General features: G+C 36.3%; 2 protein-coding genes across 3 annotated transcripts; one reads left to right on the top strand and one right to left on the bottom strand.

Moving 5' to 3' along the window:
* The first annotated feature begins 10,524 nt into the window (after window positions 1-10,524).
* Window positions 10,525-11,161, top strand: LOC131307378 (calcium-binding protein KIC). Its single transcript, XM_058333859.1, has one exon. The coding sequence runs from the start codon at window positions 10,639-10,641 to the stop codon at window positions 10,993-10,995; it is 357 nt and encodes a 118-aa protein (XP_058189842.1). The 5' UTR covers window positions 10,525-10,638; the 3' UTR covers window positions 10,996-11,161.
* A 288-nt stretch (window positions 11,162-11,449) lies between these two features.
* Window positions 11,450-14,708, bottom strand: LOC131307367 (serine/arginine-rich splicing factor RS31-like). Of its 2 annotated transcripts, XM_058333840.1 has the most exons (6): window positions 14,657-14,708; window positions 13,973-14,088; window positions 12,695-12,807; window positions 12,297-12,532; window positions 11,938-12,192; window positions 11,450-11,752 (listed from the first exon to the last, which is right to left on the bottom strand). In XM_058333840.1, exons 2-6 carry the CDS (start codon window positions 14,076-14,078, stop codon window positions 11,722-11,724), a joined length of 741 nt encoding a protein of 246 aa, XP_058189823.1. In that variant the 5' UTR covers window positions 14,079-14,088; window positions 14,657-14,708; the 3' UTR covers window positions 11,450-11,721. The 2 variants fall into 2 exon arrangements, with proteins under 2 accessions (XP_058189823.1, XP_058189831.1); XM_058333848.1 differs by lacking the exons at window positions 13,973-14,088; window positions 14,657-14,708 and adding an exon at window positions 12,934-13,565.
* Between the last annotated feature and the right edge of the window lie 9,006 nt (window positions 14,709-23,714).

Genomic DNA, 23,714 nt, shown 5'->3' on the forward strand with positions numbered 1-23,714 from the left:
CTAAGTATCAAAAGCATCCATAACAAGCATAAGTTCAACTAGCATTATTGTATTATTAGCTAACCAAGCTATTGATAACCACGAATCAAAGAGCAATTGTCTTCCTTTTCAGGGAGGACCTAAGAAATCATGCCCAAGATAGTACACTTTGAAAATCATAATGGAGAGAAGCAAATTGTACCTCTAAGCTTTTGGGCTTCCTTGATGATATATATGAAGGGCAAGAGTTGTCTTGCCTCATGCCTCTTGCCCATAAAATTCAATTATCCTACCCTTCGTAGTGCAGAATAATTATGGAATTTTTGTATGCAAATAATGTGTAGCTGTGAGACCAACCACAACGGAAATCATGGCATAAACTCAACTTAAACAATCGCAAAAAAAGCACAATAACAAACATTGTGTTGTCCGCAATCACTTGTCCAAAAACATTTGTCTGAAGTTGCAGAAAAGAGTAATGACAAGAAGGCATCTTACAATTTCCTTGCCATGTGTTTCTCTCTTATCTAAAGAAAGCACAACAAAAAATTGCTGAATTCCACAAAGATGCGATAGCAACAGAGATAGATATCCTTCTAAGCTACAAATAAAGGAGCCCAATCCACCCACGCAAGCAAAAGTTAGAAATCAAATGACACATTCTCTTTGAAACACCCCAAGTATCTAGCTTAAGTAAACGGCATAAAAGTGTCCCCTAACAAGTTATGAGCTCCTTGTTTAGCCAAAGAGTGCTCTATCATGCCGTCCTCAGCAACCATATATATCACCTTCAACTCCAGTGATCAATCACCACCATTCACTTTTCGTTCTTTCTTCCTAAAGCTGAAACAATACACAAGCAAAGTAAAGAAAACTGAATCTTATTTTCAAATTAACTATTTGTAGAAAATGTTTAGAAAACTAGAACACATGGAGAACTTACTTCAACTTGATCTTCCTAACCTTTATCCTTCTCTTCCTTTCTCAAATTTTCTGCCCCTTTTCCTCCTTTCTCCAATTCTTGCAAACAATAGAACTTCATTGATGAGCTTGTGGTTGACAAATATTTAATGAATTAACGTAACAAATACACATATCATGCATTATACATTCATGAATCTACAACTAACCAAATGGGTGTTATGTTATAATGATGGTTAAAACTGATGGCTGACATTGCAATTCCTTGGCCTAATGTAGCTAGCGTTAAAAGCGGAGGAATCAAGAAAATTAATCTGGTTAAATTGTACATGAAGAGATAACGTGTTATCTTGTTATACGATCATCTTCGATCTATGTTATACTTTCATCTTCGATCTATTGTAAGGGTAGTTAGCCAATGGTTTGGTGTTAGATGTTATTAGGGTTTTCCTACATTGTGTCCCATTCATTTTGTAATCATTCATTATTGGAACAGAAACCATTGCCACAACTTGTTTAAAGTTCAACACTACCATCTATGTTCATAACGCTTTGCTTGCAAAAAATTTATCTTGTGGTAGGTACAGGTAGCTTGTCTCGCCCACAAGGTGGGAAGAGTTGAGAACAAAGTGGCAAATAGGTATACGATCGAATAGAGGCGTAGATTCCAAGGATTAATTAGTTATTTTAGCAAGGACATAGTCATGGATCGAACGAACAAGGAATAGGCTACAAGTATTCCAAAATGTCACTCAAACAGTAAGCTAATTAAGGGAGGCCTACTCATCGAAGTTTTTTTTCTCCTTCGATTGCTTACAATCATTGACTCAGAGAAGGAGATGAATCATGTTCCCTAACCATAAAAATTAGAAACATATTAGAGGAATCACTTAGTTTCCAACTCTTGAGCAATAAATGTCATCAATTTGAAACAAATACTCAACATGGGTAATATTCTAGTCTCGAAATGTTACAATGGAAGGAAGAATATGATGGACCTACAGTGCAGCTTTCAACCCAAATAAAAATTACTTGCAATATACAAATGTATTCCTGCCACACCAAGAATACATATATAGTTGTAGACAACTCGGAGCTTACATGGTTCAGTTATGTTTTTTTAACAGTAAAACTTGCCTAAAAATTCAGTATATGAAAGAAGAGAAGAGAAAAGAAGTCAAGATCGCCATAGTGCGTAGAAGGAATTCGTCTAAGTATGGGCAAACATACTCACAAGAACTCCAGCCATGGAACGATTAAACATTCTGAAGCTCCAACAACCAGACAAATCAAGTTTTTTCTCTATGTCAAAATTGATAGGCAACGGTATCGAGGTGGTGGCGATGGCGGCATCTGGTGGCAGTGCTAGTGTTCATGGACTTCAGCGGCTGTCTTCCTCTTGCCGTTTTTGGGAGCCAGCTTGGTGTGCTTCATGGCGGCTCGCATCAAAGGGTTTCAGTCGTCCGACGAAGTTGACTCTGGTATGGTCTTCGATTCCTCTGTCCTCTCCTTCTCCCCTCTCTTTTTTCTGACCCCCTACCCTCGTTGTGTGTCCCCATTGCACGGCTATTAGTCCTCTCAAAGTTTGTTAGTTGGAGTGTCAGTTGGACCTCTGATTGTGCCTAACGGCTAGGCTTTCTTTGGGTATGGATGGAGCGGTCCGCGTTTCGGCTCCCCTCGTGGCTGTTGTTGGACGATCTAGTTCTCGCCTAACGGCTTGGTTGTAGCACCCGCGGCAGATTGGGTGATGTTTGTGGGACTCGATTGCTTCTTCTGTGGTGATGGCCAGTGGTGGCTAGGTGTTAGTCGAAGGAGCTTTGACCGGTGGTGGTGGTGGATCTGTCTGCAACGGTGAGCGGCGGCGGCTCCTGTTAGGGTTAGGTTTTGGGTTTTCTTTGGACTTGGCTTTATTATTGTATTTGGGCTTGTAGGCCTTTTGGGTTGTTTATGATTTTCATTGTTTTTATTTGGACACTTTAAGCCCTCAGGTGTTGTATTGGGCTTTGCCCTCGGGCTGTTCGGTTTCAACTTTTGGTTGGACTCCATTTCCATTCCCCTAATAAAATGTTACTTTATATATATATATATATATATATATATATATATATATATATGTGTGTGTGTGTGTGTGTGTGTGTGTGTGTGTGTGTGTCACTCGCATCTTGGAACCCTTCTAGTGCCAACATCTCCAAGCTAGGAAATGTAACCTATCCCTATTTATACTACTTCATGAAAAGCTCTAGTACAAAAATATTTCATACAAAATACATTTTGAGATAATTCTAGAATTACATATGTGACTAATTCTCAAAAAAAAAAAAGAAGATATTTTACAAGGATATTCTAGAGCTTCCACCACCCCTCCTATCCCCGTTTCATAAAAAAAGTTTCTTTCCAACCTTATACATTTATATTTGATTCGAACCTTGATTCTGTTATTGTGTCTACTAATTAAATTCAAGTGAACTAAACCCACCCTACCTGCTGCTTATGACAGAGAGCAATAGCTTCTGCAACAAAATCAAAATTGCAAAAGGGAAATCACCCCATCGATATCTGTGGGATATCCCCATGCCATCATGTGCTGCAACAAAATGGCTGCCCGGCCCATTCGATATATAACGAACCAAACGAGCGCACCTTGTATTATGTTTGTTTTGAAATCTAGCCTCTTTGGCATTACGTGAGTGAGTATTATCTACCACTCATCAATAGCGATGGTTGGCAAGACAATACAATAATTCCAACGTTGTTGTAAAATAGTATTTGAGAAATGGTGACCAAGTAACCTTGACTAGAAAATAGAATATGAAGAACAAAAAAGAGCATAACAATGAAAATACAATCGTTACAATATGTTCCAACAGATAAAGTGCCAAAAAGTGCATAGTTGTCCATCCGTTAAAAAGGTATTATTAATAATAATATGGATATGAATTGATATATGTGAAAAGTAAATAAGAATTTCACCTTTTTGACATTAGGTGAGAATTATCCACGCGACAATGATTACAATAAGGCGACAAAACATTGGAGTATTCTACTTTTTACTAGTTCTAATTACTAGCTAATGCCAGCAGGCTCTAGTTCAGATCACACTTCCTTGACCCTCCCAACTGAGAGGTTTCGGGTTCAAATCTCGCTACGAGAGGTAGTTTTGCGGTGATGGTTTATTCCCCACGTTCCCTTTTCCTTCTCACTAAATATAGGGTAAAGTAGAAATTACCTCCTTATGGTATGGCCATTTGGCAAATGACCTCCCTGAGTTTTACTAATGAGCAGTTCGCCTCCCTATAATTTTGGAGCAAAGTGCAACTTTAACTTTGTTAACAGAAAAATGTTAAATGACTCTAATACCCATGTAGTTTATTTGGAATATGAACCTCTATATTTATGCTATCTCCCCCTTGCTCCCTCTGGAACCTCTCCTCTCATGTTTTACCACAAGTTTCAGCTAATCAATTACACGTTCTATCGGATCAAAAAAAATAAAAATAAATTAAATGTTCTTTGTTTTAAGTTTAGTTAGAAAAATATTCTAAAAATTAAAACACAAAGACCATGTGTTTGGTAACATTCCTATTTTTTGTTTTCTTTTTCAAAAATTAATGTAAAAAACATGTTTGTGCACATGAATATTTTGGATACAAGCCAAAACAATAATAAAAATAAAAATAACTATGTTTGTTATCCATAATAAATTAATTCTCTGTTGGATTGTGATTTTAGCACTCCAAATAGCTCCAAAACTTAACTATGTCAATATACGAAACGACGTTGTTTTGGAGCCCATCAATCAATTTTTGAAGTGTTAAAATCGATTCCCTTCTCTGTTTTGAAAAGTCGATTAGGAAACAATTCAAACACCGACACCACCTTCATTAATGGGGGAAATACCCACTGCCGCTCCACCGCTACGCAAACTGAATTCTCTTCTTCCACCTTTCATGGCAACCTTATAATGTGAGATAAGATTTTTTTTAACAAACATAAACCCATTATTAGAAATGGCAAATCCACCTATCAACACCCAGAAATTCCATTTGAAATTGGATTGTTTGTTAACATGAACTCATTAATAGTTCAAAACCCAACAACGTACATAATAGCGACAATCATGATCTAACAGGGATTTGGTTTTATGGTTCGTTGCCTGACCTCAATCAGTCGTTTCTTCCAATTGCCCCCCTCAATCACCAACAGTTTTAGAAAAAAAAATGTTTCAATTGACTGTATAAATGTTCGACAAAGAATTTCACTTCATGCATTCAGTCGGAAGATTGGGAAATTTTGGGGGTGGGGGAGCAGAGGGGAAGTGGCTACAGCGGTGAGAGAGAGAAAGATATGTCATGACTCTGGGGGGTTTTGTTTTCTTTCAAAAGTGCTACATATACAACGGTTGTGTAAAACACAACACACAACCAATCTCTAGCCGTCTATTGCTGTAATAAATGGTCAGGATTCGCTCAAACTCTTCTCCATAAAAGTTAAACTTTTTCTTGGAAGAGTTTTTATAAAATCTAGACCGTCCAAATACATCTGGACGGTCAGAATTACGCACACAACCAACACAACGGTTGTGCAAATAGCATTTTTGGTTTTCTTTATTGTGGGAAGAAGATGAAGAAGGTACTTTTATCTTCTTGCTAGAAGTAAAATGCTTATCTAATTTTTCTGCTATTCCCACTCTCATAATAAGCATGTGTACTACACATTCCATCAGTTTGGAAGGAAAATGTAGCGGTAGCACTTTAGTTCGAAACCATAGGGAGGTGAATTGCTCATTAATAGAACTCAGGGAGGTTTTTTGCTAAATGACCAAACCATAGGGAGGTAATTCATAATTTGCCCCTGAATAAAATAATAATTGCTCATTTGTTGAGGTGTATTTTTTCCGTATTGATTTTGTCATGTATATCGGTTTTGTTGAGAATTTGAGTCGCTTGGGTTTCGTTTAAGACTTGTTTCGAATCACTCATCAAAGAGTTGAGTTTTGTTCACCCTGCAATCAATCAAAGAGTTGAGTTTTGTTCACTTGTTCACCCTGCAATCAATCAAAGAGTTGAGTTTTATTCACCCTGCAATCAAAAGGGTGAACATTATCCTCTTTTCTATTAGTTAAAATGGTGTGAATTCCATCATAAAGTAATGTCATACTTATCAAAAAGTGTATTACACAGATGGAACCTACACCATTTTAATCAATAACGATGAGGGTAATATTCAGCTTCTTTTAAAGAATGAGAACAAAATATCAACAGATATTTCGGTAGTCAAAAGGGTTCAAAGTGTAGCATATAAAAAGTCCTTCAAAAGGAGGCTTTGCCTTCACAGGTTACTGCATAAAGCTCTGGCCCTCTTAGAAAAAGAGAAAACCTTTTATTGATGCATATGCCCATATAAGAGGTAAAAAAAAATATCTTTCGTTTTTGTTTTTTTGGTTTTTGTTCATAACCGAATATTCGGATCAGCTTGTGCGCAAATCAAATACCTTTTGTTGTCTTGTTGTTCTTGATTATTGATTTCTTCGTATTATTGTTTCGTATTGCTTTTTCTTACTTCTGGGGAATGATTTTCGCAAGCGCTTTTAGACGAAGTTTTTCGTGAATATTTGGATTTTTAGAGGACATCAATATTTTTTAAATTCTTTTTAATGAATATAGTATGAAACCTCTGAGTTAGCAAAACTATAGCGTATTCTCAAAAGATCAACTAAGTGGGGAGATTCTCAAAAATATAATGTTATTCCTTGTTTTAGGGGAAGTTAATTGCTGTGTTATCCCGATCAACATTTTGCCAATCTGTTTCATTCGCGTTTGGGTGTTTTTTTTGGTTCTTTTGCTTTCAACTTTTGGTTGGGTTCTCCTCCTCTACCCACGACTTGATGTACCCTTTTCAAGTTTTCTAGAATAAAATATTATTTTTGCCGATAAAAGAACAATATTTTTCTTAATCTCACAATATCTTGTTTGATTCTTTACTTACTTTAATTAATCTCCTAATTAAATTGTATACCTTCATTAATTAATTTAATCCAAACTGTGCAACATGCATGCAGTTAGGTCTTGGAATTTCTTCGATGGAGGATGTAGTTGGGTCTCGATTGTATTGCTGCTTCAACTGCCGAAACATTGTTGCCCTTCATGATGACATCGTTGACAAAAACTTTAGGGTAAAACGTTTTCAATTTATTGTTTCTTGAACTTTGGTATGATGAGTTATACAGTATATGGTTGAAGTTTAGTTGTTTAATTAGCTTGGTCCTTCTCCAAAATCTATTTTGTGATTAATGAAATGTTTGGGAAACGCCTAAGGTGTCCCCCTTGTGGATATCGTAACATCTTATGTCTCCAAATGGTTAATGTTATGCCTCGAGTGCTTAATGCTTAATGTTTTTCCAATGGATAATTGGAAAAAAGTTGTTAATTTTGGTTATCCAAAGTCAAAAAATTTGGCTATTGCTAAAGATGTTGCTAATTTTGGTTATTCCGTTGTGAGCACTTTTTGACCCAAACATTTGTAAGTTTAGGAATGATTTGATTTTAGAAATGCCAATGTGGATGCTCGATCTTATATATACATCCCAAAAAAGCCTTGAACATATATATAGATGTTTTAGTTGTGTTGTGTTGTGCTAAACTCGTATCCATAATGATTTAGAACATTGTCTATATGTTTTTTTGGAACTTAAACATGCATTATTGTCTATATATGTTAACCTTCGTGTTCTTCCGTGCATGGCTTTTTTTTTTTTTTTTTTATCGATTCTAGGCAGGAAATGGTCGAGCCTTTTTATTCTCCCATGCCATGAACGTTTTCGAGGGGCCTGGACAGGATCGACCGCTTATAAGCGGTGTCCACATGGTTGCGGATGTATATTGCTCTGATTGTAAAATGGCGTTGGGCTGGAAGTATCAAAAAACGTACCGGCAAGAACACAAGTACAAGGAGGGGAAAACTGTATTTACAAGGGCCAAGATCACCACCAAGGCATCAGAATTTCCTTCCCATTGATCATTTATGCTAGTTTTTCTTCTATTCCATCATCGTACGTATTTTGAATGATCGAAAAGATATGTTCGAACAAATAGCTTCTATTAATTAATTAGTTCAAGTTGTCGATTGCAATCGATATGAATTGTTATCTGATTATCTTCCATATATATATATATATATATATATATATATATATATATATATATATATATATATATCTTGAGATGATTACAAAGTTACAAGGGAAATGCCAATAGTAAATAAAGATATTTGGGATATTTAGATGCATCCAACCTTACTAAAACCAGTTTGCCATCAGACCTTGATTTTGGAAGGTTTTGGGCATGACATTTACTGTTCCTATAATGGTGGATATTCTATTCCGTTCGTGCTAATTAAAGTGTTCTCTCCACGAGATTTTGGGGAAAAAGAAAACAGGCCACGGACATCATAAGTCATGGCTCATGGATATTACTTGTTTGGACTTTGGAGGTGGTGTTCCAGTTTACCCCTTAAAAAAAGGTACTTATTTGTAATTTTCAAGCTTAAAAATAATAAGCTTACTGAAATTAAAAAATATGCAATATGGATCTTGTTTGATAGATCTTAAACCCTGCAAAAAAAATTTTAAAAATTATTTTCGTAAACCCATTATTTTTAAGTTTGAAAATAAATTCTTATTTTTTAAGTACTTATTTTAGAATATGCAACAGGGCTGGAGTCTGACTTATTATGCCCACACCTCTTCATTCTTATGTGAAAGGTAACACGATCCTTCCGTGCCATCCTCTTTTAAAAGTACTTTAAAACAAGTTAAAACGCCAGGATCTCCGGGGTTTTTTTTTGATAATGCAAAGTATTTTGGGTTAGCTTGCTTGCACCTCAAATTAATCCTTACAGTTTCTCCCACAGTTGTTTCACAAGCTAATACGTGAGGGAATACATAATGTTCCGAGCCAACTTTCACACACTACAGCCCCTATGAGTCGTTGCACACGCAAACATGTGGGGTTAAATGGCCCCAAGAGGTGGAAGCAATAAGAATCGTACATAAGATCAAGACCTTGGGAAGGAGAAAACTCTTAAGTTCCAGACCAAGACAACTGAACCAACCCCATTGGGGTTAACCACGATCTCATTGGGATGATTTAGCAACCTTCCCACAATTCTATGGACGTATTAACCAGTGCCACAAGTTTAGTAGGCGTACAGCAAATTCCAATAAAACTCACGAACTCTAAAGCCTCTAATACGAACACCATCCGAGTTGCAAATTAATAGAACCTGCCGAAGGTCCTTGTTTGTTGTTGGGACCCTGGGTCCTATATATTGTGCACGAAACACATCACAGGAAAGCACATTTCAATTGGACCCTTCGAGATCTCATCATCATGATCTGAATCATTCATTTCACAGATGCTGCTAAAAATGTATTTGCAAAAGAGTAGAATGATCAGATATCAAGAGCGACGTTATCCGAAAACATTTTTAAGAAATGGATGATCAATGTGATTTTAGAGAATTGGAAGAATAGTTTATCTCAATCTTGCAGATGTCATTATCCGATTAATTGGATTTGGTGTACAAATATAGTGCTCAGCGACCTGTAAAATGAATGGTTCATAATCTTTATAATCCAACATCTTACGGAGGTCGCCAAAATTAGCACTTGTGATCATCGGGATCTAAAAACATTTGTTTCGAAAGATGGATGGTCAGTATGATTTCAAAGAATGAATTGTAAGATAAAATTTATCTCAATCATATGGACTTAATAATCGATTAATTTAATAACGCACAAATACTGTGTTTAACAATCTTTGCAAAATGAACAATCTCAGTCATAATAATCACAACTCAAAGGTTTCCATCATGGTGCACTACAATTCCGTAGTGCAACAATGCAATTCACACTCTCCACCTTGTTATTGTCAATAGTATTATTTTTTTAACATGTAGAGTTTCATCATGGTGCACTACAATCCTGTAGTGCAATAGCGCAGTACATAATATCCTTCTTGTTCTTGTCAACACTTTTTTTTTTCAACGGTAAAGATCATCCCATCCATAGTAAAATCAAACAAATCACAACTAGAATGGTAGAAAAACAAAACAAAAAATAAGAAGTCACATAAAATCAGCTCCGGTGTCGAACCCATCAATCTGCTCACAAAGGTGGGTGGGAAAAATTATGGTTTGCACCATGCTCCATACATGCTCGTTCCCACTAAAGGCTGGAGAATCATCACCGGAACATTACTGGATCTGCTGCAAACGTCTTCACCATAGGAAAGCGCAAAAAAAAGAACCGTGGCCAATACCAATCGGAATCAATATTATTATATTCGCAAGTCAGGTCTTTTGATAGGAAACAAGAAAGAAGAATATAAAACATTTATGAGAGGGAATGATAGCTCTGCAAAGGAAGCTTCATAGAAAGCTACCAAAAAAAAAAGAAAGCTAAAAACCTCCGGACAAACTAATAAAGCTATTTCTCCCTCATCCATGGTCTGGCCAACGGCCGCTATCAAAAGGTAATTTCCTGGAAACTGTTGCATGGATAGAAAAAATAGAAATTGCAATAATATACAAAGAGAAAATCCAGAAAGAAGACTTAAAATAATCATACGTAAATCCAACCGTCCAGTTGGATATAACCCGTATATATAATGCTAGCATGCGAGGTAGTTCCTTCAACTATAAATCGTTTTGAAGAGATATCACATCTCTTGGGAGCAAAAAATGGAAACTAAAGATAGAGAGGAGTACGAAGATTTGTTGCCAGTGATGGCGGAAAAGCTAGATGTGGACACGTTTGTGTCGGAGCTTTGTGGAGGGTTTCGGCTACTGGCGGACCCAGCAACCGGGTTGATTACAACAGAGAGTTTGAGGAAGAACTCGGCGCTGTTGGGCATGGAGGGGATGAGTAAAGAGGACGCGGAAGCGATGGTGAGAGAAGGAGACCTTGATGGGGATGGAGAACTCAACGAGACGGAGTTTTGTGTCCTGATGGTGAGGCTCAGCCCTGGAATGATGGAAGATGCTGAAATATGGCTAGAGAAGGCAATTGATCGGGAGTTGAGTCGATCCAGAATGTAAAACTGCATGGTAACAGTACACAATAAACTTATGTAGTTGTCCACAGTTACATTACATATATGTTCAGGCAATGAATTGTGTGCTGGTGGTGACGGTATGCGATGCATATGTATACAGTTGTGCAATGCTATGCACGAACCAAATGAAGCATTCATAATTATCATTATCACATGTAGAAAAAAAAAGCATAGGAAGCAATGATCAAACAATTATCAACCTGTATTTTGAACACAACATTGAACCGCGGAGGCCAATAATATAATAAGTGAAAGCAAGAAAGTTGTTCACCCTAAAGAACAGGTATTTAAACAGATACCGTCGAAGCAATTTTCGAAGATGCTGCACTTCCTTTTTCCGTTTTGAAAAAGTGGTTGAATAGTGCAATGCCTACTATCTCAATTTGTGAAAAGAACCACACGAGATCACTATGACGACAATACAGATCCAAACGAAATTATGAAAGCTTGCAGTGCAAATGAAGATTTATACATATACTAGTTTGCAAGATAACATTACAGTCTGAACGCAGACCAAAAGTTTCATTCATTACAGTGACTCGAACATCTACTACTGATATTATCCATCGATCCACAAGTTTCAAATACCACTAATACCCTACTAAACTACGACCAGCTTCTACCTCTACGATATACCTAAAAGCTCTAGCAAACCACCACAAAATGACATGTCAAGCAAGCACTATCCTTCCTTCAACCTGATGGCCTCTTATGTCCTTGACCTTCGCACAGGCGATCGGCTGCAAGGCCAAAAGCATAAGGGAAAAAATTAAAGATCACAAATGCCAAGCCTATGAAACTTCAAACAAAAAAACACTCACATGCAAATACACACACACACGAAAGACACTTCCACCAGCACATAACTACTATCAGAAAAAAGCATAAGACAAAAAACATATACTAAACATTGGCAACCACCTACCTTCGATATCTGTTGAACTCCGGACTCCTGGGTTTATCATATGACGGACCATTGTACCTGTCATACACTGGGCTGCGGGGCCGCCCATAGTCAGGACTTGGTCGAGCCCTGCGATACACTGGACTTGGTGAGCGTCTGTAAGAAGGGCTATCTCCACGCCTACCATACCCTGCTCGGGGGCTTTCATTTCTGACATCCCTCTCATCATCATCCCTTAGAGCATACTCAACAGAAACCACCCTATCCAATATCTTGCTGCAAAACAGGAGACCACCCATATCCTATTAGGTCTTGTGTTACCAAAATTGGGAATAAAAACTCTCAATAAACAACAGAAAGAACAAAGACACCATTTTTACCTCATGTGTGTACACTCCAGAGCTTTTGTGGCATCCTCCTGTGTTTCGAATTGCACAAATGCAAAATTCCTTCGAATCCGGACGTGTGAAACCTTCCCATAAGGCTCAAAATGCCTTTCTATATCACGGACCCTTGTGCGGACTGGATCAAAGTTTATGACAAACAAGGTTTTGGTGGGTCTTTGGTTTGGCATTGACCTAGAGTCATCACGATGGCGGCCACGAATACGATCACCCTACAAAGAGGTAAACTCTGTCATCCCAATAGAACCGAATGATGGTTGGGCTTCCTCACATGAAAAGCGTTGAATTGAGCAAAGTTTATTTTATTGCAAGGAGGAAAACTAAAAAGCAATGTTGACAAGAAAACAGAAAAACAATGCGAGGAATCAACAAACCCTAGACCACTCCACAGACAGCCTGCGCCTGTCGTATCCAAATGGTGTGTTGTCAAGACTACGAATGGCGTCCTCAGCATCACGCTCATCCTCAAAATAGACAAAAGCATACCCTGCAGTAAAAGAACCAAATCAGAGGCAGAAGTCTATTGCATGAGACTCGACTGAGAAAGCCCATAAGGCAGCAAAATAGCCAAACCAGGATCTCTTCCCTGGCAATGATAAATGAAATACAACACCTGCAAATACGTGAGGAGCTGATGAACTTAAGGATGTAGAGGCCTTGAATGATGAACTAAAGCATGATGATGGAGGCATGTTAAAACTTAAAATCCAAATTTCAGGTCTGAGTTGTCATTGCTAAGAATGCTTCGCCATTCACACAGCACGAAATATCAGAAATGGAAGGCGTGGCATGATAGGATTCAGTGATCTCCTCATAATCAGAGGTGGCAGGCTTAGCATGATGAATTGATAGACCCCACGAAAACTATTCTTGTGAAATGGCAACTTTGGGCAGTGAGGTAAGTGAGAGACAGATGGAGTGACTGATGATCGAGTAAATGAAATGCAAAACGATTCCATCTGAAAGTAGGGAGATCAGGCAGGCAGGTAGGTTTCCTTTGCATTACAAGTATATAGCACAGATGTTGGCAAGCCAAGATAGAAGCTCATTATCCCTTAGTAGATGTTCCTGCGTCAAAACAAACATTTAAATACGGAGTTCTTCTTCGATGAAATTTCAAATTTTGGCTGCCATTTATCTCCCGCGCGTTGGATATCATATACAGTATATAAGTATCCACATCCACTTAAATGATGTGAAGGAGCAACAGTAGATTTGCATGCACCTTTAATATGCTCAAAACTCAATTTACATAAGTTCTTCCCGGAATTAAAGAATATAGCTACAGCCTACAAGAAATGGATTCACCTTCCTCATGAGGATTCCAGAAAATCCCACTCCTGGGAGTCGCTACTTAAGGTAACAAGTATCAACATTATAATACACACATGCACTATTCCAAAATCTATTATCTTCAAACTTCATGGTCCATGCTATAACAAGATACAAAGGTAATCCCCAACCATAATGACACATAATAAGAGCATAACTTCCACACATCTACAAGGTTAAATTCCAAGTTCTTCTAATCTTTATCACAGTAAGATAGCAATTTCAAAGATTAGAGCTACATAAAGAATAGAGGCCCAAAAGAACATATGAAACAAATGAACTGTAACAACTCAGAGAGAAACCTAAGTAATAAAATGTACCCGATTTCATATCAACACGATCCACCCTCCCATACTTTGAGAACAATCGCTCCAGGTCTGATTGGCGAGTGTCAAACTCAAAGTTACCACAGAACACCGGCCTCATCTTCAGAACTCTGCGCCAAAATATCCATTTAAATAACCAAAAAATGCATAAACACATGATTCAAGCCAAAAACAAAAACGAAACGTGTTGGGCTTAAGATAATTAAAAAAAAAAACAGAGATTATAGTACTTGAAGGATAGATTTCACATTAACAGAACTAAAAAATTGAAATCAACATTAACTGTTTTGGCAGGTCAAAAAAATCCAGAATTTCACGAAAAAACACCACACCGTCCACACGTCTATAACATTTTACCGAGAAGCTAGCATTTCTAGCCTCCATTCGTTCTTATAAACCCAAAAACAAAAATAATAATAATAATAATAATACAAATAGATTGTACGACCCAAACACAGCCTAAGCCTCATAGTACAAGCAATCAGATTTTCTAACCCACTTAGCACTTTTAGCAATCATATATCTATCGTTTTCCTTCGATTTAAAGGCATGGCTAGTTCGAAACCCTAGAAATCTGTGATATCCTACAACGACTACTACATACGTCCATATCTACGTACTTACTATGGAGAGATCAAGTACAGAAGAATGATGAATTCAAGGGAAGGAGAAAAATACCTTCAAGGCTTCGGATCCACGAGAGAGAGAGAAACCCTAGTAGGCTGCGAATGACGTAAGGGTTTAGGACGTTTTGGTGAGTTTAAATAGTAGGCCAATAGTTATCGTGTTACACGTGGCTTCATATCCTCCGTAAGATGGTGGAAACTGACGGTGAAGAGACGCATACGGCGCTGTGGGCCTGAAGTGGTCCATACGTCAAAAAAAGGGCGTGGCCCAACTAATCTTCTTTCCTAGGATTACGTAGGCCTAGTAAATGGGCCTTTGCCTGGACTAGGCCCAAATAAAACGTGACGGCCGGGCCGGAAAGAAAAGCTATTGTTTTGTTTGGATTGCTTTTTGAAAAGAAAATTCAAATAAAAAAGCATTCATTATCTCTACTTCAAATCATTAATCTATCACATCTTTAATTATTATTCTCATTTCTCTCTCTATCTCTTTTCAATCATTATCCTTACTTCTAATTATTGCTCTCATTTCTCTCTTCACTCATAACCCTACAAAATTTCTCAAAAATTTCTTAAAAAATCATTCAAACACAGCATAAATTATTAAAACCGGAAACTAATAAAATAGGTTGGGACAAAGAATTGTGATTGTATTATTTTTAATTATTCTCTTTTAATTTTATTAATTATCTACATTTATTTGTGGCGTAGGTGGTACGATGGCTGTAAAGAGGTGGTGGTGAGAGGCTATGACTACATGTGGTGGTGTGATGGAGAGATGGTGGTCAGGCTCGGCTTTAAAATTTTCGAGGCTCTAGGCTGAGTTTGAAAATAAGGCCTCTTATTTTTGGGTTTATAAAGTAGTGTTTTGACATGAATAGGAAAATAGCTACGTAATTCAATGGTAATCTGCTTAATTGTTACACGCCATTGATATCGTTGCTTGTCAATTCAAACCTCGGCGGCGTCAATTCAAAATCTTTTTTCTACCAAAATTGAAGGTGAACATAAAACTTGAAGGAATCGAGACTAGAACTCGCTTTTCCAACACGTGAATTTTACCCACGCTACATCAACCTATTTGAAAAATTCACTGACATACATTATATTTTTTATAATCCAATATTTGGAGGCCCTATTATTGGGCTTAAAATTAGAGGCCTAAAGCGTTTGCCTAGTGGGCTATACCCAGGGCTGAGCCTGATGGTGATCATGGTGGACGGCAATGGTGTGGTGGTAAAGAGGTAATGCTAGTGGCGAAGTGGCAGTGACTTGCATGTTGTAATGCATGTGGTGGAGAGATGGTAGTCATAGTGATTGGTGATGGTGTCATATTGAAAACAGTACATAAGTCAAGATTTTGGTCCAATATATAAACGAAAACTTATCATTCCATAGAGTTTTTGTTTTTCAATATAATACATTTGTGGGAAATTATTCTAACCTAATGCAGAAAAGGTATATGAATCCTTTTGTTCTATTTCTTTAGGCTAACAAGACTCACATGCTTATTCGTTCGTTTATGAAAGAAATTGAGAATGAAAGTGTAAATACCCTTTTTTTTTATTAAATCAAACAAAGACTATCTCCCTCCATCCCAAAATGACAGTCCAGTTTACAAAACAAGGAGTTAAATAATAGTTTTTTTAGACAAAATTCAAAAAAAAATTCATTAATTTAGAGAACTCAATAATATGTAGTAAATTGTCTAAAAAATATTTAATTTTTCTTCAAAGATCAATATGAATTTTTAAGTTCTCGTTTTGCGAACATACTATCATTTGGGATGGAGGGAATAATATTATAGTATGAAGATACAACACTAATAATATCCATCATACTCATAATCACCAACATAAAAACGAAAATGTTATTTTAAGGTGTAAAAAAAATGAATAATTCTTTTATTCAATTTTTTCTCCCTAAAAGTGAATAATATATATTGTGGGGGTTAATCTGTTCGCCTCTATTCAGGTTGAATCCAAACAAACCTGCCTTTACCTTCCTTAATGTACGTAGTCTGCAAAAACAATGGCTCGGTCGACTAGTGTTGTTCGGTTGTGTTTAGCCGTAGGGCACTCTGATGCCGGCTAAGTTAGACATTGGGAGGGAGGAAAGGTAATTAGTATCGGAGCCATAATTTTGATTCGAGGGGGCAGTCCTAGGAATTTTTTTTTAATTTTGATATAATACCCGGCATGGCGCAACACTTTCTAAACACAATTTAAATGAAGTACATCAAACACCGGTTGTTTTTGGATATATATAAAAAAAAAAACACTTTTTCAAATTTTTTTCGATACAACGGTTTCTTTTAACTCCATCTCATATGGGGTAAATTCCGTGTATGTGTATGTTCCACCTCATATAAAGGGACGTTACAAATAACCGTTCAATAAAAATGTACCCATAGGATAGAAGCCAAGGTAGAAACTTGAAAACCTAATCTACCCTTGAATTTGTGACCAAAACTGATCTAGAGAGAGTATTCATTTTTGAAGAAAATCACAGGGTTGAGGAGGGGTGTCGGTTTTGGGAGCGGAGAGCTAGAAATGGAACGTAGAAGAAGAGGGGAGGGAGAGAGAGAGAGAGAGAGAGAGAGAGAGAGAGAGAGAGAGAGAGAGAGAGAAATAGAGAGAGAGAGAGAGAGAGAGAGAGAGAGAGAGAGAGAGAGAGAGAGAGAGAGAGAGAGAGAGAGAGAGAGAGAGAGATATCTCAATTTTGAACGTAAGATTTGATTAGTGATAATTGTGCAATTACTACTGTTTGAGAGAGGGAGAGGGAGAGCCGTAAGATTTATAGGGCAAATTAATGGTTATGATTTATGTAGGACATAAGATTCAAAAATCGTAAAAGTGAATAATATATATTGTGAGGGTTAATTCGTTCCCCCTCTATTCGGGCTAGAATCCAAACAAACCTACCTTTACCTTCCTTAATTTACGTAGTCTGCAAAATCAAGGGATCGATCGGCTAGTGTCGTTCAATTGTGTTTAGCCGTAGGGCACTCTGATGTCGGTTAAGTTAGACATTGGCAGGGAGGAAGGGTAAATAGCATCGGGGGTAATTTGGCCTATTGCTCCGGTAAATCGTTGACAGACGTGCTATCAGGAATGTTCCCTTTCATTTAAAAAAAAAAAAAAGGCTGAATTATGTTATAATGGAGTATGTAAGCACTAACACACCCATCTCAATATGAGAAGGCTATTTCGTTCTGACAATGATAGAATTAAAAATTCTGAATTAGTAGAATATGCTAATGTGCAAGAACAATTAAATCACTGGACAATTCCTCCGGTTCGTCATTCTGTTATATATAGACATGGAATGTTTGAATTAAAAAGTAGCATGGCAATTAAAACTGTTGAAAGAACAGAAAGCCTGGAATTGAATGATAAGATAATTAATCTTATGGATCGCACTGATCTTCTTGCACACATGCAAAATTATAAGTATGTTCATATAGGTTTAGTGCAAATTGCCCTTAAACCTTTAACATTGCTAGGAATGGACACCTGTTTACAAGTCACTTTGCGTGATGGAAGGTGTAATAATTGGAGATCCTCAATTATTGGGGCTATTGAGACCAGCTTAAGTCATGGTCCTGTTTATTTTAATGCTTTCCCTGATTTATCTCTATCTCTTACTGATAGGAATATAGGAGAAGCTTTGAATTGTAGAATCCAGACTAGAGGTTATGATTTCCTGCCTCGATCCGAAGTTATTGCTGTAATTTATAGAATTTATTATAAAGTTATGAATACTATGAATCCCAGAGTACGAATGATGCGTCCTACAGATAGAACTACCTTGGTAGAATCTAATATGTTGACATCAAACGTTGCGACTAATAGGTTGATTAATTGGGAAGAAATTACCTTCCCTGATAACTGGACTATGCCTAATGCGGTTCCTCCTAGACCCATTAGTAATACAATTGAACAAATAGTTCAAGATAATGATGGCACGGTTTTCTTAAATTTTAGAAATTCTCAGGTCGGTAGTTATGCGAGAAGTTTGAGTTCTCGGAATAATCTAACTCCATATAGAGTTAGTATACCGGCTACTAGTCGCCATTCGACATCAGAAATTCCAGAATCACATCCTCCAGTAGAGGATGAGAATTTGATTGGGATAAGGTTATCCCAAAACCAAATACCTCATGGTGTTTATACTCACCAAAATAACACAGTAGAATCACCTACTGCTAGTGAAATGGCGTTTAGTCTTAATAATGATAATAGGACCTGAGCTCAGAAAAGAAATTAATGCAGAATTTCAACTCCCAAAATATCAAGAGTTTAGGAGTTGGTATTTCAATAAATATAATTCTAGTCAATTACAAAAATTCAAGAGTGAATTTTATGATTGCCTGGAAAGCCAACAAAAAATTATACCTTTCACACAATGGTTTTATGGAAGGTATTGGCTTGAATGTGATAGATCCATAAATGTTATACAGGATTATCATAGGAATTGGAGGTCTATGGCAGGAACTGTGATTCGCGCAGTTCATCCTCCAACTATACCTTTGTCTATTGAGGGCAATTCTGAGTTGGATCCACCTTTGGAAACTGCTGCTTTTGTTAGACCTACTAACACTGATCCAAATGGTAAAATTTATAAGCAGAATAATCATACTAATGCTTGTCTTAATACCATTGGAGACCAATTGGTCAGAATGGAAGAGCAAATAGCTCAAACTAGAGAAGATGTTAGATTAATAAGTCCTAAGACCGGAAATAAAGAGGATGAGATTTCACCATCTAATATCCGGCCACCATTGCCAATAACTGGGTTTAATCTTACAAACCCTAATAAAAATTCTGATTTACTTAAAGAATTACAAATGAGATTTAAGGGACTAACCCTTAATGCTATCTCTGATGACCACGAGCAGGAGATGTCTTCTCAGGATGTGGTAGAGTTAGAGAATTCTTTTCTTCAGTCTCAACATGAGACTATTAATAAAATTCAATATCCCAAACATTTTACTTATGGTGGGGCTGATAGGTATTATTATCCTAGGCCTACTCCACAAGATATGCTTTATGAAGAATCTGGGTTTCAAAAACAGATGTCTTATAGTGGCAGGACTATCTATGAATGGAACATAGATGGTATGACTGAATATCAAATTTTTGGTGTTGCACATCAAATGATGATGTATACCACAATTTGTACTAATAATAAAAATGAGGATAAGGAAGTCGCCGGTTGGATCACAGTTGGATTCACGGGTATGCTTGAAGGTTGGTGGGATAATATTTTAACCACAGACCAAAGACAAGAAATTTTAAATGCAGTAAAAACTACTGAGACTGGCACAATAAAGCAAGATGCTGTTTACACTCTTGTCCAGTCAATTATTTTACATTTTGTTGGTCATTGGGATAACCAACGAGAAAGAAGTAGAGAGCTACTTCAAAATTTAAAATGTCCAACGTTAACTCATTTCCGTTGGTATAAAGATGTATTTCTTGCTAAAGTTATGCAGAGAATTGATGCTAATAGTGAGCATTGGAAGTCAAAATTTGTTGATGGTTTACCTTATTTCTTTGCGGAGAAAATTAGGAAGAAATTGCGTGACCAGAATAATGGTCTATCTATTGATTATAATAGATACACTTATGGCCAGCTTATAGCCATAATTATTCAGGAAGGATTGACTTTGTGTAATGACATAAAGTTGCATAATCAATTGAAAAAGCAGAACCTAACCGGTAAACAGGAGTTAGGGCAATTTTGTGACCAATTTGGTTATGATCTTACCCAATATTCTAAACCTCATAAGAATAAGAGTAGTAATAGGACTACTCGAAAATATTCTAAAAAGAAATATGGGAAAAAGAAACATAAGGATAGGGATGAGCCATCAAGCTCAAAAAATCCTAAGAATACTGCTAGAAAGCAGAAAAATGTAGGTAAAAAGAAGGTCTCTGCCAAATGTTATAAATGTGGCAGAATAGGTCATTATGCAAACAAATGCAAGACCAAAAAGAAATTAGAAGAACTTCAATTAGATGAAGGGTTAAAACAGACCCTTTACAAACTTCTAATTGATTCTAGTGATTCTGATTCCGAAGATCAGATTAATGATCTTTCTGAGAATGAAGATACCTCTTCCACTTCAGAAAAGGAGGAGATCACTGATAATTGCAATTGCAATGATATTGAATGTTCGACTTCTGATGATTATTGGAAGGCAATAGTAGAAATGAATGGTCTCAGTGTGAATGTTTTAACTGAGAAACAGCAGGGACTCTTAGAGGTTATTGATCAAATTAATGATCCTCAACTTAAGATGAAGGTAATAGAAACTTGTATATCTTCAATGAAAGAAGAAGAGGAAGAAAAACCCCAGCTTCCTAGTGAAAATTATAGTTTAAAAATTATTCTTGATCGTTTAGAACAGGTAGATAATTTTAAACCTGTTACAATTCCTGATCTTAAAAGTGAAATTAATACTCTGAAGGCCGAGATTCGGTCATTGAAGACTTTTCAGAGCAAAGCTGCTCAAGAATTTTATGATATGAAGACAAGATTAGTTGTCTTAGAAAATAGAGGCGAATCAAGCAAAGTGGATGATTTGGCCTATTTAAATTCTGTAAATAATGTGGTGTATCAAAAATGGCACATTAATGTTAATTTGGTCATTCATAAGGAATACACTATCAACAATATTACTGCTTTGGTTGACAGTGGTGCGGATATGAATTGTATCCAAGAAGGAATTGTTCCAACCCAATATTTTGAGAAAACTTCTCAAAGTCTCACTAATGCTAGTGGAGAGAAAATGATAATTAAATACAAACTCAATAATGTTTACATTTGTAATAAGGGAGTTTGTTTAGAAACAACTTTTCTATGTATTCGGAATCTTCAACAGGAGTTAATTCTTGGAACTCCTTTTTTATCAATGTTGCTTCCCATGAAGACTAGCACAGCTGGAATATCTGCTCATATAGATGATCATGAGATATTTTTTGAATTTGTATCTCCACCTGTTTACAAAGAAATCAATGATATAATGAGAAAAATTTCTCATAAAGATAAACAAATAAATTTTCTCAAAAAAAAGATTCAAATAATGAATATTGAAGAGGTTCTACAAAAACCCTTTTTAAAAGAGAAAATTTCTCAAATAGAAGAGAATTTTAAAAAAGAAATTTGTAGTGATATCCCAAATGCTTTCTGGGATAGGAAACAGCATGTTGTTTCATTACCTTATGAGAAGGATTTTAATGAAAAAAGAATTCCTACAAAGGCTAGACCTTCTCAAATGAAACAAGAATATTTGAAATTATGTCAAAATGAGATTGACAGTTTATTTCAAAAGCAATTAATTAGAAAAAGCTATTCTCCTTGGAGTTGCACAGCTTTCTACGTTAATAAAAACGCTGAAAAGGAACGAGGTGTTCCTAGATTAGTTATTAATTATAAACCATTAAATGAAGTCTTAATGTGGATTAGGTATCCTATTCCTAATAAAAAAGACTTGTTAGATCGACTGAATAAGGCAGTCATTTTTTCTAAATTTGATTTAAAATCAGGATATTGGCAGATTCAAATACAGGAATCTGATCGGTATAAGACTGCATTTGCTGTTCCATTTGGTCATTTCGAATGGAATGTTATGCCTTTTGGTCTGAAGAATGCACCTTCAGAATTTCAAAATATTATGAATGATATTTTTTATCCCCATTCTGATTTTGCAATCTGTTACATTGATGATGTTCTAATATTTTCTGAGAACATAGATCAACATATTAAACATCTTAGAATTTTTAAAGATGTGATAAAAAGAAATGGTTTAGTTGTTTCTGCTCCTAAGATGAAACTATTCCAGACTAAGGTCAGATTCTTAGGACACAACATTCACCAAGGGAAAATTATCCCTATTGATAGAAGTATAGAATTTGCTTCTAAATTTCCAGATGAAATTAGAGAGAAAACCCAATTGCAAAGGTTTTTAGGAAGTCTCAATTATATAGGAGACTATTATAAAGATTTGGCTCAGGATTCTGCGCCATTATATGACAGGCTTAAGAAGAATCCTCCTCCTTGGTCTGAACAGCATACTAGGGCTGTTCGAAAAATTAAATTAAAAGCAAAGCAATTGCCTTGTCTAGCAATAGCTAATCCTGATTGGAAGAAAATTGTAGAGACAGATGCCTCGAATTTAGGATACGGAGGTATCTTGAAACAATATAATACTAATTCTAATAAAGAAGAATTAGTAAGATTTACTTCTGGTTTGTTTAAAAATGCTCAAACCAATTATAGTACAATAAAGAAAGAAATTCTTTCAATTGTCAAATGTATAAATAAATTTCAAGATGATTTACTCAATCAACAATTCTTAATCAGAGTTGATTGTAGTGCAGCTAAACAAGTTTTGAAACAGGATATTAAAAATCTTGCTTCTAAGCAAATTTTTGCTCGTTGGCAGTCTGAATTATCTACATTCGATTTTGAAATTGAATACATTAAGGGAGAAAATAATTCTCTACCTGATTTCCTTACACGTGAATTTTTGCAGGGATGAATCATAATAATTTTGTTTTTCAAAGAACAATATTATGGCAGGGAGGAAGGGTAAATAGCATCGGAGCCACGATTTCGATACAAGGGGGTAGTCCTAAGAATTTTTTTTTTTTAATTTTGAAAAAGATACCTTTTTTTATTTATAGATATACTAGTGCATACCCGACACAGCGCAACACTTTCTAAATACAATCTAAATTAAGTACCAAACATCAGTTGTTTTTTGATATAAAAAAAAATACTTTTTCAAATTTTTTTGGATACAACAGTTACTTTTAACTCCATTTCATATGGGGTGAATTCTGTGTATGTGTATCTCCCACCTCATATGAGAGGACATTACAAATAACCTTTAAATGAAAATGTACCCATAGGATAGAAGCCAAGGTAGAAACTTGAAAACCTGATCTACCTTTGGATTTGTGACCAAAACTGATCTAGAGAGAGTATTCATTTTTGAAGAAAATCACAGGGCTGAGGAGGGATGTCGATTTTGAGAGCGGAGAGCAAGAAAGGGAACGTAGAAGAGAGAGAGAGAGAGAGAGAGAGAGAGAGAGAGAGAG

The sequence above is a fragment of the Rhododendron vialii genome, chromosome 1a, assembly GCF_030253575.1.
Source record: "Rhododendron vialii isolate Sample 1 chromosome 1a, ASM3025357v1".
Taxonomy (NCBI): Eukaryota; Viridiplantae; Streptophyta; class Magnoliopsida; order Ericales; family Ericaceae; genus Rhododendron; species Rhododendron vialii.

Coding starts and splice junctions, on each gene's coding strand:
- LOC131307378 (XM_058333859.1), top strand. CDS start 10,639: ATGGAAACTAAAGATAGAGAGGAGTACGAAGATTTGTTGCCAGTGATG.
- LOC131307367 (XM_058333840.1), bottom strand. CDS start 14,078: ATGAGGCCGGTGTTCTGTGGTAACTTTGAGTTTGACACTCGCCAATCA. Junction 12,808..13,972: donor TCGTGTTGATATGAAATCGG/GTACATTTTATT, acceptor CTTTTACTGCAG/GGTATGCTTTTGTCTATTTT. Junction 12,193..12,296: donor CTGGAGTGTACACACATGAG/GTAAAAATGGTG, acceptor CCTGTTTTGCAG/CAAGATATTGGATAGGGTGG.